This window comes from Oreochromis aureus, linkage group 10 (genome assembly GCF_013358895.1).
Source record: "Oreochromis aureus strain Israel breed Guangdong linkage group 10, ZZ_aureus, whole genome shotgun sequence".
NCBI lineage: Eukaryota > Metazoa > Chordata > Actinopteri > Cichliformes > Cichlidae > Oreochromis > Oreochromis aureus.
In genome coordinates, this window is record NC_052951.1 from 6,736,085 (window position 1) to 6,749,416 (window position 13,332).

General features: G+C 37.9%; 1 protein-coding gene across 7 annotated transcripts in view; it reads right to left on the bottom strand.

Annotated features, from left to right (window-relative positions):
• Positions 1-13,332, bottom strand: part of LOC116311311 (HMG box transcription factor BBX) — a 38,764-nt gene that overhangs the window by 8,775 nt on the left and 16,657 nt on the right. For 5 of the 7 annotated variants that reach the window (XM_039618817.1, XM_031728389.2, XM_039618819.1 and 2 more), the window contains exons 7-11: positions 11,790-11,870; positions 10,780-10,845; positions 4,185-5,022; positions 3,972-4,104; positions 533-684 (exon numbers count right to left, since the gene is read on the bottom strand). In XM_039618817.1, coding sequence (XP_039474751.1) covers positions 533-684; positions 3,972-4,104; positions 4,185-5,022; positions 10,780-10,845; positions 11,790-11,870 — 1,270 coding nt within the window. The remainder of the gene's footprint in view (positions 1-532; positions 685-3,971; positions 4,105-4,184; positions 5,023-10,779; positions 10,846-11,789; positions 11,871-13,332) is intronic. The other 2 variants (XM_031728390.2, XM_031728391.2) reach the window with 2 other exon arrangements.

The following is a 13,332-nucleotide window of genomic DNA, read 5'->3' on the forward strand; positions in this document are numbered from 1 at the left end:
AACTGGTCCTTAGTACCTGGACAGGACTGTATAAACAGGTATAGAGTGGATTATGGATGAAAAGTGAGGGTGTAGCGTTGGGTGACAAATTAATAAAAAAAAATCAACATCAAGCTTTAGTGCCTTCAACATCCATAGATGTCTAAAACATTGATCGAAAATATATTTATAGTTAGATGTTTTGATGCCAGCAGTGGAAATTGCTGTCTAACAACTGGGCCAAATCTTCAGTTAGGGTACGGTCCAATGACTGTGAAGGCCATAGAATACGATTCAAATAATCCTCATCTAATCACCCAGTGAACTGTTGTGAACTGTTATGCCCTATGCACTGGGGTATCGTGATCCTCAAGAACCACATCCAGTAACCATTCAATCTTCAGTCAAAGGGAACACAAACCCCCCCCCCCCCCCAAACAAAATCCACCAAATCTTCAGGGGCCGAGGGTTTGAGTGTTTCTTTAATTTGTCACTCATATGTATATCACAGCATTTATTCTAGTGTAGACTGGACCTCAAACTTTGTTCCTACCTTTTCCGGTCTTAGACTCATCTCTTTGGATGGTGGTGCTGTCAGACTTCTTTTTTTTTGCAACAGCAGTGCCCTTTTTATCAAATGTCATCGGGCTATACTGTGGCAGGCTGTTAAACTTCTTCTCAAACTCCTCCTCCAGTTTACCTAGGCTGACAAGTAAATTTCAGAGATTTACAAACGGTAGCTTAACAAGCTTAAAAAAAAAAAAAGCCAAATGTCAGTGATCTTATAAATTCTTCATACACCAGCACAGAACAATAAACTGGACACAGGGAAAGAATGAGCATTAAAACTACTTGCACAACAAAATTTAGGTGCAATGAACTGCTGAGTGTGGTTTCCATTTTTGTGGTTCTTTATGGCCCTCGACATACTTAACTATTATATACAGTGGCTTGCAAAAGTATTCGGCCCCCTTGAACTTTTCCACATTTTGTCACATTACAGCCACAAACATGAATCAATTTTATTGGAATTCCACGTGAAAGACCAATACAAAGTGGTGTACACGTGAGAAGTGGAACGAAAATCATACATGATTCCAAACATTTTTTACAAATAAATAACTGAAAAGTGGGGTGTGCATAATTATTCAGCCCCCTGAGTCAATACTTTGTAGAACCACCTTTTGCTGCAATTACAGCTGCCAGTCTTTTAGGGTATGTCTCTACCAGCTTTGCACATCTACAGACTGAAATCCTTGCCCATTCTTCTTTGTAAAACAGCTCCAGCTCAGTCAGATTAGATGGGCAGCGTTTGTGAACAGCAGTTTTCAGATCTTGCCACACATTCTCGATTGGATTTAGATCTGGACTTTGACTGGGCCATTCTAACACATGGATATGTTTTGTTTTAAACCATTCCATTGTTGCCCTGGCTTTATGTTTAGGGTCGTTGTCCTGCTGGAAGGTGAACCTCTGCCCCAGTCTCAAGTCTTTTGCAGACTCCAAGAGGTTGTCTTTCAAGATTGCCCTGTATTTGGCTCCATCCATCTTCCCATCAACTCTGACCAGCTTCCCTGTCCCTGCTGAAGAGAAGCACCCCCAGAGCATGATGCTGCCACCACCATATTTGACAGTGGGGATGGTGTGTTCAGAGTGATGTGCAGTGTTAGTTTTCCGCCACACATAGCGTTTTGCATTTTGGCCAAAAAGTTCCATTTTGGTCTCATCTGACCAGAGCACCTTCTTCCACATGTTTGCTCTGTCCCCCACATGGCTTGTGGCAAACTGCAAACGGGACTTCTTATGGTTTTCTGTTAACAATGGCTTTCTTCTTGCCACTCTTCCATAAAGGCCAACTTTGTGCAGTGCACGACTAATAGTTGTCCTATGGACAGATTCCCCACCTGAGCTGTAGATCTCTGCAGCTCGTCCAGAGTCACCATGGGCCTCTTGGCTGCATTTCTGATCAGCGCTCTCCTTGCTCGGCCTGTGAGTTTAGGTGGACGGCCTTGTCTTGGTAGGTTTACAGTTGTGCCATACTCCTTCCATTTCTGAATGATGGCTTGAACAGTGCTCCGTGGGATGTTCAAGGCTTGGAAAATCTTTTTGTAGCCTAAGCCTACTTTAAATTTCTCAATAACTTTATCCCTGACCTGTCTGGTGTGTTCTTTGGACTTCATGGTGTTGTTGCTCCCAATATTCTCTTAGACAACCTCTGAGGCAGTCACAGGGCAGTTGTGGAGCTGTTTTGCAAAGAAGAATGGGCAAGGATTTCAGTCTGTAGATGTGCAAAGCTGGTAGAGACATACCCTAAAAGACTGGCAGCTGCAATTGCAGCAAAAGGTGGTTCTACAAAGTATTGACTCAGGGGGCTGAATAATTACGCACACCCCACTTTTCAGTTATTTATTTGTAAAAAATGTTTGGAATCATGTATGATTTTCGTTCCACTTCTCACGTGTACACCACTTTGTATTGGTCTTTCATGTGGAATTCCAATAAAATTGATTCATGTTTGTGGCTGTAATGTGACAAAATGTGGGAAAGTTCAAGGGGACCGAATACTTTTGCAAGCCACTGTATATATACAATAATAATGAGTCTTGAGTTGAATGTTTTTAATAGGCAAAAAATACTTAAATAAATTAATAAGTAAATGTTAAAATTTTGTCTTGTTTTCTTTTTTTGCTGATCCGAAAATTGATACGATCCGTGACTTAAAACCGTGATCCGATCGGAACAGTGAGATTTTTGATCCGTTGCACCACTAATTAACACACACGATTAAAACTTAATCAAGGGTTCAAGTTGTCTGTTCAGAAAGCATCATGCCATGAACAAAAAAATAGGTCAGCTGCTCACAAGAGCAAGACATGGATATCCAAAGTTATCACAGTGTTAAGAAACGGAGTAAAAAATATCAAAGAATTTCAAAGAGAGCCACACAGTACAGAACAAGCCTGGCAGAGGTAGGAAGTGAAAGAGTTCAATGACTCTGGAAAGAAAACCAGTAAAGAGATGTGTCTAAAAACCCCAGAACAACAGCTATGTTGGGAATTCCATGGACTCAGATTGTGGTCATAAATATTTCGTACCCATAAATCAGACTGTGTAATATCTGAAAATTTTATGTTTGTGCATTCATAGATGAGAATTTGTATGCATGTAAAAAAAAAAAAAAAAAAAAAAAAAAAAAAAAGATTTGTGTTTGTGAAAACACAAGTTGCAATTTTTTTTTTTTGTTAAGGTCTGTTTACAGATACAAAGCAAAAAAACTATGTGTGTGTAAAACTCTGCTCTCGAGTTCCCTCGCTTGTGTGCGAGTTTCAACTTGGAAGTATGAATTTTGACCCGATTTTTCTTCCTTTCAGGTCATTGGTTATGTCATGTCAATCACAAATTTAACAATCCAGTCAGAGAACAAATGGGTTTGGCTGGCTTTGTTCTGGAGTTATTGCATTCACAAACTTTGGTGTCCACATCGCCCACCTGCCCATCCGGCGGGGTAACAACAATACCCCAATCAGCCTTTCAAGCTGAGGGGTAAAAAGTGCATTTTTAATGCATGTAATGCAAGTGCAAAAAACAAAAACAAACTAAGAAATCAGAAAATAATACTTTATCAGACTGTAGGTAACATACCAGCTTACACATTCAAGATAAACAGCTCCTCAAAGTAGTACTTATTGTCAGTAAAAATGAAAAGAAAATATGACATAGCTGGACAATGAAATAGTAATAGAAAGTCATTGCAACAGAAATATGCAAAATGTAAAAACACACTTTCTTCTTAAGACTCTTCATGATACCCATGAATAATTATTTCAAACTTGGACTCAACTGACCTCTCTTTTTACCTGGGACCAATATTACAAATATATCTATATATAATTATATTTTCAAGTAGTAACTTGAAAATATAATTATATATAGATATATTTGTAGTTGCTTGCTCCTATTCCTCAGAATGACTGTAAGAAAAGACAACTCACCCCTGAGAAGACTCATCTTTGGACTTGGACTTCTTGAACTTCCTGGGATAATTAGGTCCTATCTGTGAAACTGTCCAGCTGTCATCACTCCAGTTAGCATCATGATCAGACGTACGGAAAATACCTCTTTTACCTGCAGATATTTGCATAACACGAATTAAATTGTGACACTTACACATATCAGTCACATTGTTCTTGAATCAAAATAGATACCTCGGTCAATATTGGCTCTCAGTGAAGTCAGCATTCCCTCAGAGACCAGAGTTTTATATAAGGCGCCTTTACAGGTTCGCTCTGATTTCCTGGATCCACGATTTTCAGTGTTAGACTCACAAGTTGCATCGCTTGACCTTTCCTTTCCTTTGTCGTGCTCTTCAAGATTAACAAGTGAATGATTGCAAGAGGACTTATGGGGTTCTATTGTCTGTCCTTGGGAATCAGTGCTTTCCATGTTTGCTGCTTCTGTCCTGGAGCTAATATCAGACAACTTTTCTTTCATTTCCACCTCAGGGGAGCTGTGCTGTCCACTCTGCCCACTGCTGTCATCCATCTCCTCTTCCTCTTTGACAAAGCTCTTGATTTTCGGCTTACTCTTCTTTTTGGGCAACCCACCACTAAGACAATTGTCATCTTTCTTCTTGGACTTTTCCTCGGTGTCCAAACAGGCCCCTTTAGCCACTGACTCGATTGTACTGAATACACTGTCCAGGCTTTCTGAAGGGTTAGCCTTCTTTATAACTTTCTTTGATGAACACCGGCTCTCATCATTATCATTTGACTTGGCCAAGTCTCTTTTCTTACCCTTTTTTTTGACAAGTGCATTTTGGCTGCTGAACTGTGGGAGAATGGCATTAGTGGAGGTAGACGTGAGAGAGTAGAGCGAAGGTAAGAGCGCTGCTTTGTGAGAAGAGGCAGAGGAGAGGTCAGTGTCTGCTCTCTCCTCCTTGACCTCTGGCTTGATAGCAGTTTGTTGAAGAGGGTCTGTGGAGGAGCTGTCCTCTGGCTGAGATGCAACTGTGTCCATTTTTCCAGCTTCAGATGCTAAACACATCTATTTGGAACAGAAAAGCTTAAATCAAAGACAAAGACTGGCAACAGTTCACTCAAATACCACCAATAGCAGTTTTTCCCTCCCAAATATTATCATTTCCTCATGCCTATCGATGTAGTCTAACATTTAATATCTTTAAATGACAGACTACATCGACCCTTAAAATGACAGTACCGTGTCTTTGCCTGGTTTATGACAGTAACAAAATTCCCCATCAGTGATGTAGTCATTTTTTTTTACTGCATGCTATCATGCATTTTAAATGTATTAAGGTCTTCTATAATTGTCATGGAATCATAATGCCCAACCTGTCTTTAAAACAATTATTTGTGTATACAGGCCAGTGGTGCTTTTGCAAGTTCTTCATTTCGTATTTAATGGTGACTGGATCAAATTCTGTTGCGGATACAAATTTTGGTGACCATTATGTTATGTACTGGCAAAGCACATTTAAAGGAACACATGTAACAAATGCAAACTGAGGACATAACATTGCATTTGCAGATGGATGATGAATATGAAAATCAAAAGAACTAGCATTTACAATACAGCTGGTTGGAAGGTTGGTGGTTCAATCCCTGGCTGCCCCAGGGTGAATGTGTTTGAATGCTAGACAGAAAGCACTTAGGCAAAGAAAAAATTGTGTCTGTCTGAATGTGACATGTTGTATAAAGTGCTTTCAAGTAAACTAGAAAAGCATCATATAAAAAAAACAGATAGATAGATATTAATTAATTTAATTAATTAATTAATTAATTAATGCCATATGTATGGAAATGATTGACGCGCCCATTAATGCTGTATGTATGGCAATGATTGACGCTCCCATTAAGGAGGTGAGACGGGATAAAGAGGTATATGTATATATGCCATAATCATTATAGTAATAGGAGAAAGGCTAAAAGAAGATAAATGTTTGTCGGTGTAGTTTTGTTTTTATGTTTGTAGCAAATATAAACTGAAAGTTGTTCAAGTTGAGCCAAAAGGCAGACAGTGACAGTCTGCAGTTATTGCACATTAATGTTCCTTAACATAAAAGATTAAAAATATTATTGAACTGTAAATGTTTCCATATAAAAAACTCAAATCTAAGTTTAACTGTAAATAACTAATTATTAGATGTTAGAAAAACAGTCTTCTTCTTTGTATTTCCCAAACTATTTTGCTCTTCTTCTTTTAGTGGTTGTTCAGATATAGTGCATTGCGAAACATCTTGAGGATTTCTGCCATCAAGTCAGGTCAGTTTTGAATGTTACTAAAAGGAAATGGAGCTTCTACATAATAATATCACTTTAACAGTATACATCCTCATAGTGGTATTCAGTCAGTATCATATCAGTCTGATTTTTGATTTCAAAATAAAAACCCTCAAATAATTTTTCTTCTTAATTCAGCATTCAGTTACAAAAACTACCCCATACCGAACATCTCTAAGACAAAGGAAATGGAAATAATAGTAGATTTACCAAGATTCAGGCCCTCTCCCCAGCATGTTTATGGGGTGGATGTAGAGGTAGTAACAAAATATTAGGTTTATACCTAGATAACAACTTAGACTGGTCCCTGAACACAGACAACCTATACAAAAAGGGGAAAGTCGCCTCTTTTTGTTAAGAAAACTAAGATCTCTAGACATCTGCATTAAAATGCTGATGGTAACAGTACGGATGCCTTGTTGTCTTCTGTGTCCATTTCATGGACGAGGTATTCATTGCCAAACATGCATAAATTCAACAACCTGTGCAGGTAGAACTCAACAGCCATGTGCATGTGCTGCTACAGTTTCACGCTCTCGTGGTTTGCTCTTTGAGCTGGGAGAGAAATACTGCTTGCTCAAATCAACAGACTTTTGACTGCTTGGAGGCAAAGCGCAAAAAAAGCGAGGCTCCTAATGTGATTGATCACTTTGATGGACAGTTCAGGTTACTGCATTAAATCGAGTTGGCAGCAACAAAGGCATTCTTTTGAACCATTATGCATTTATAATTCGGGAAATAAGTTTTGACAAATGAATTATCACCATTTATTGTTTGTTGTGTAGCAGTGGAAATACTAACAACTGTCACTGGATTGCTAAAGTGCTAAAGAAATCAATCAAAGACAAGTTCTGAAAGCTCTAGACCTCAGGCGCATACCTTTTATGATAAAAAAAAAAATCATCACAAAGAGCACACATCATTTCCAAGAAAAAGTAAAATGTGTTTCTTAGTCAGCTGAATAAACTTCATTTTATAAAATGTCAGTAAATATAAAATGTTCTTATGTGGCTGCCAAATAGCCACTCAGTGAAGCACAGTTGTGAAGTCAACTCACTGTGGGTTCAGACTGTAATAGTTCATCTAGATCAGCGGTCCCCAACCTTTTTTGCCTCACGGACCGGTTTATGCCTGACAATATTTGCACGGACCGGCCTTTAAGGTGTCGCGGATAAATACAACAAAATAAAACTAGTACCGGTACCGAAAAAAAAGAAGATTTATTCATAACACACGTGAAAAGACCCAGGAAAACAGAGTTAACGTTAAAAACGATAACAAAATAACGCTGAAAACTGATAAAAAAAACCCCTGAAAACCATACATTTCACACCTGAGCCTCAACTCTCGCGGCCCGGTACCAAACGACTCACGGACCGGTACCGGTCCGAGGCCCGGGGGTTGGGGACCGCTGATCTAGATAATATCACAAGTTCTCTGAGTAAGCCTGAGTCTGTATAGTGGAAAGGAGAGGAATATGTGACAGGCTGTCTCATTTGTCATTTTTAATCAAATGGTTCAGATTTTTGCTATTATTCAGGTTTTTGCTGTTGTCTGTTGTCACTGATATTTGTACAATTTTCTTTAAATTATTTTCATTTTAGTTTGCTAAGTTTGCATATTTCTTTATATAAAAATCCTAATAGTGTTCGTAAAGAGACTAGCAAAAACTATTCAAGAGCTGTTTCTGGTAAGTACTTCTGTAGATATTAGTAAAATGTTTACTAACTTAACTGTTTCAATAAACAGTGAACAAATGCACTGATAAATGCTGATTATCAACTTTTTACAGTTGTAGAAGAAGTACATATCCTAAATCATGTATTAAAGTATCAATATAACAGCATATGTATGTTCTGTAAAAATAAACTTTAACAAAAGTGAAAGTGCAAATATTATGCATTAAAATATACTTCAAACACTATATAATTGTTGAGTCATTAAAGTGTATACCATAGCTAGAACTAAGTCACTGTAGCTTAATCACATCATATTTGATTAGTTGATTTATATACTGTATCTAATTCTGTTACATAGGACTAGAGTTTTTAAATAGAGTTCATAATGAAATTTTTGCCTTTGTATAGTTGATCTTGTGGATTTGTAAACTTTGTGGAAGTGAAATTTGCCATTTTTTGACAGCGGGGGATTCTCTGGCTGGCTGGAGCAGCATCTAATAACCAACTCGCAAAATAAAACAAAATAAAAACAAACCAACAAACACGAAAACATCAGACATTATGATACAGACTTATAATTTGCACCAATGTTTTTTCAAAATTCTATAAGCGAAAAGTGAGCGCGAGAGCCCTCGGTGCGCCTGCTCGCTGCTGTGCTGAAGTTAAAGTAAACTTTATTGTCATCTCCGCTATATACAGTCCAGTATATAGAGCAGTGCAAGTAAACAAACAATAAATATAATCATAAAAAAATAAATATACACTTTAGGACTAGGGATAAAGGGATCGATAACAATTTAAAATTTATAATTTACATTTTCATGATTTAAAGTCTCACACACAACCTGTCGAAAGGGGAGGGGGTCCGGATGCTTCCAAATAGAGCACATTTCATTCATAATGTTGTAAATCCAAGCCCATTATGTATTCATGATTTGAATCCTGGGTTGTGCGAAATCCCAGAAATAAACCCTAGACAAAGTGAATCTGTGAACTAACGTGTAGGTCTATTAGGTTAAGTTGTGGTGATCCTCGGGTCGGGGGATGGGTGTTTATACTGGAGTGCAAAATTAAAACCAATGGAAGTCATCAGGTCCTCAGTTTAGAAAAAAGAGAAAAGAAGAGGAGGAGAAACGAGCAAAAGATACCAGAAAGCAGATGTGTCATTGGATAATGGCAGGTCATGTATCCTGACACAATCATAATCATAATCAGACTTACACATTAGTCATTACAAAAATTTATTTGAAATAATATTAAGATGCTCAAACAGAAAAACATTAAACATAAATATATAAAATATAACTATTTACAGAGAGACAGGAATAAAAAGGACCCAGCTTAAAGTGGAAGAGCCTCAGGGAGAAGGAGGAGAAAAATAAGAACATTGTTTCTGTCCTGGAAAGCCTGCTGCCTCATCAGAAAACTACTGATTGCTAGAATGAATGGCTTTGGCTGGACCTGCCCTTTTGACCTAGGTCAGAGCAGGACGTCACCAGGCTCCTGATTGGTTGTCGCGGCGCGACTTGACGCTGGAGTTCAGATTTTTCCAACTCGAGCGGTAGACGTGATAAGCGCGAATGCACAAAATGCACCACACAAACTGCAGCGTGTATTTTACTTCGCGCTTCAAACGTGTCAGTCGCTCTACTTGGTTGCGCGAATCAGGCAGAAAAGCGTTTTTGCGACGCAAATCTGCTTCTGAAGTTTCGCGGGACCCCCAGTCGCGCTTCATCGCACTCCTCCATTGACTTTACATGTAAACCTGAAGCTCTGGTTGCATCTATCGCGTTCGATGTAAACGCGCCCTTAGCATCGTTTTGCTGGCATGTGTATCTGTCTCTGTTTTGACCATACTTATAATTCCTAGTTCTCAATGCACACATCTTTTCCTGATCCTTGTAATATTTTTAAAAAATCATAAAACGGTATGTGATATCGTACAACAGATTAATGAGACAGCAGTCTAAGGGGTTCCAAATATGTCTTTAATTGATTTCATTAGCATTCAAATTAGTGCTGTCAAAATTACCGCCTTAATCTATGAGATTAATGTGAAACGTTTAGTTTTTTTTAAAAAGAATTTAATGCAACTAATGCAGTTTTTTTCTGCAATTTCCTGTAATCTAACACCTTTAAACTCGTGAGCAGCTCTGAGGGAGGGGGCAGCATTGTGCTATGCTGGTGTTTGGCCTGCCGGAAATGATTAGAAGAAGAAGAAGAAAAAGTAGTAGTGGTGATACCATGCTACTTGCTAACAGACGCGAGCATGGACAAGGATGGACTTTTGGGTGGAAAGTTTTACTTTAAGAAGTTGCCTGATGGCTTGTTGGATAAAACGAGAGTAACGTGCAACTATGTAACTGAGATTATTGATTAGATTGAAATTGATGGATGGATATTTACTGGGAATGGTTTTGTTGTATTGCAGTGCAACTTTCACTCTAAGTCTTAATGTCTTAAAAAATTCTAGTCATCTATTTTATATTAGTAAAATTTAACTTTGAATAAGTCTTTATATTTCAACGGGTCGGAATATTTTAGCATGAAAGATATCAGTTTAAAGCTTTACAAGTCAAAGTTTTTGTGAAGAAACTGCCACCTCTTTGTAACACAGCAAATGAATAAAAGAGGTATTCGTATTGAGAAGCAGAAACACCACAGGAGAAAGAGAGATTCCTAGCAATTGATAACTGAATAGGAACTGACTGGGAGTTTTCTGTCAGTCAGCTGGGAACAGCAATTGAAATTGGCTGCATCTGTATTTCAGTTTTTAAATGAAGTTTAGTTTGGTTGCTCAATTATACTATGAAAATTCTTACCTCGGCAAGCTGGAAGAGTGCAGACTGTCTGCATAACTTTCCTTCAGGTGCTGCAGACAGCGATGACTGTGAACACACAGTAACAAGTGTGATCACACAGCTCAGCTTTCTGCTGATACCATTATTATTCAGCAACAACAACTACGAATAACAAATACAACTGTGTTGACAGTAAACCTAGAGCATTCGCAATAACTAGCATCGCTGGTGAGAATCCCTGTTATCACCAGTTTGGTTTACTCTTCTTTGCAGAATTGTTTTAACCTCCTAGGGCCTGGCGCCCACATATGGGGACATCACATTTTGGGTTGTCTACATTTTGCTCTTTCAAATGGCTTTCAAATGAGCCATATTGCTCAAAGGGGCACAATTGTTGTTTCTCATTTTGTTTTTATACTCAGGAAAAATTCTGCTGTGTTCAGACACCAAATAAAGAGTTTTGCACATCATTATTCAATTGTGACTTTATAGTGTTCTATCAACAGTATAAAGCCCAAATAGGAAAGAGAAATTAAAAAGGCATGCCATGAAAGAGTTCGGGTCTTTGGAGGTTAATTCAGCTACACTGAAGGGTTTTCAAGCATAAATATGAGACCAAAGCATGTAATCTGAGTCCAGACTTTGAGTCTAGGGCAATAAAAAAAACATACATTTGTTTTTTGAGTTAATCACAAGTAATTAATTATTTAAATACTGGGGGCAATTTCTCAAAAAGCCAAATGCGTTTGATGAATTGACATGTGCCAACACTGTCAGGACTCCTGCCATGACAGAAGAAGCACTGCAAAATAAAAGTGCTACATGTTTTCATTTTTTTCACATTATCGTAACCTCTGGAAAAATGATGACCTAAAGTTGTCAGTGGTGTGATTAATCAGTGGTATTGCTGGCTGGTTTTGAGTTCTAGGCCATGCAGACCACTTTCTTGTGTTTTGGAGTAACTCCTCCCACATCTAATGACTTAGTTATGATGATCGGTACCTCTTTCATGAACTAAAATTTCAGCCTACCTCAGCCACTGGTGAAAGGGCTGACTGGACCCTGTTTTCAGAAATATCAGGCACTCTGTTTGGTATTGTCCCAGAAAACATCTGTGCACCAAATAAAGAGGGTAAAAAAACACATAAAACTAAATAACACATCAGCATTAAATGACTTTTTGAAAACTCAAACCAAAGACAGTGGTAGTTTTAATCAGAAAAATATAAAACTAATTAATGACGTAATCATATGTGAGCAACACTAATGTGCCAGTACCCGAGTTGGTAAAGTAAGTTTTATTTTTGACTAGTGTATATACTGCTATGCAACTTAATCTATATATTAGTATGTACATTATTATTTGTTGACTTCCTTTTCTATTAATAATATAAATCAGCAAAGCAAATAATATTAACTAGATATTTAAATTAATTCAGTAAATGGTTTCCTTCACTGACTGGGTCAGGTAAAGTAGGTTAGGTGCTTTCAAATATATACAAACACACACACACACACACACACACACACACACACACACAACACACACACGCACACACACAAACACAGCATGGACACCTAGGTTGTCAATACAACAAGGAATGGTATGATTTTCAATCGGATATACATGTCCCTAAGGTATCAATTTGAAAATCATACCATTCCTCGAACTCGACTTGTTGTATTGACATCCCAGGTGTCAATGCTGGGTGACAACAACACCTCATCAGCCTTTTATGGCTTTGGGGTAATAAAAAAATAATAGAGGCCATCTACTGGAGAACTTGTGTATTACCACAGTGCACCTAAAATTATACTGCTTCACATTTCAAGTGGGAAGTCAGAAATCTCAGCTTCCAAATCTGAGTGCAATGCCCCCTCAATTAAGATTTGACTTAAAGAAAAGGAAGAAAGGAAGAAAAGCCCCCATCATCACTCACTTCACAATCCAAGATGGAAGTAGTGCACATTATCAGTCGTAAAACTGTGAAACGTTTTTAAATCTGTATGACTACTGTTGTGTATTTGTGACAACCCTATCCATGAACATGCTGAAGCAGTGTTTTTGGGCTGGCTTTGGGCTTTATTGCTAATGACAAATGAATGTCTCTACCTTGCTTGAAGCAAAGATATCCTCTTTTATTGCTTTTCCTAATGGAACACATTACACTGGGAAGTGACATCACTGCCAGCTATGACATTTGACTTTTGGTAAATGGAGCACAGCATTAAGGCCATAATTTGTTGGAGAAAGACATTATTTGTTGTTTTGCTGTATACCACACAGTGAATTTTAAACCAAACAATGAAAATGTGATGAAGTGCAGATTTCCAGTTCTAATTCAGTTTTAAACTTTTACAAAAGTTTGCATTAACCGTTTAGGAATTCTAGTCATTGTTTAATAGTCCCACATTCTCAGAAGCTTGAAAATAATTGGACAACTGTCTGGCAAGCAGTTTCATAGCCAAGTGAGGGCTGTTCCCTTGTTATTTTATGACAAATGAAGCAGATACAGTATTTGAAGTTGATTTAAGCTGCTAAATTTATATTCTAGAGCTTTTTACCCTATTTTT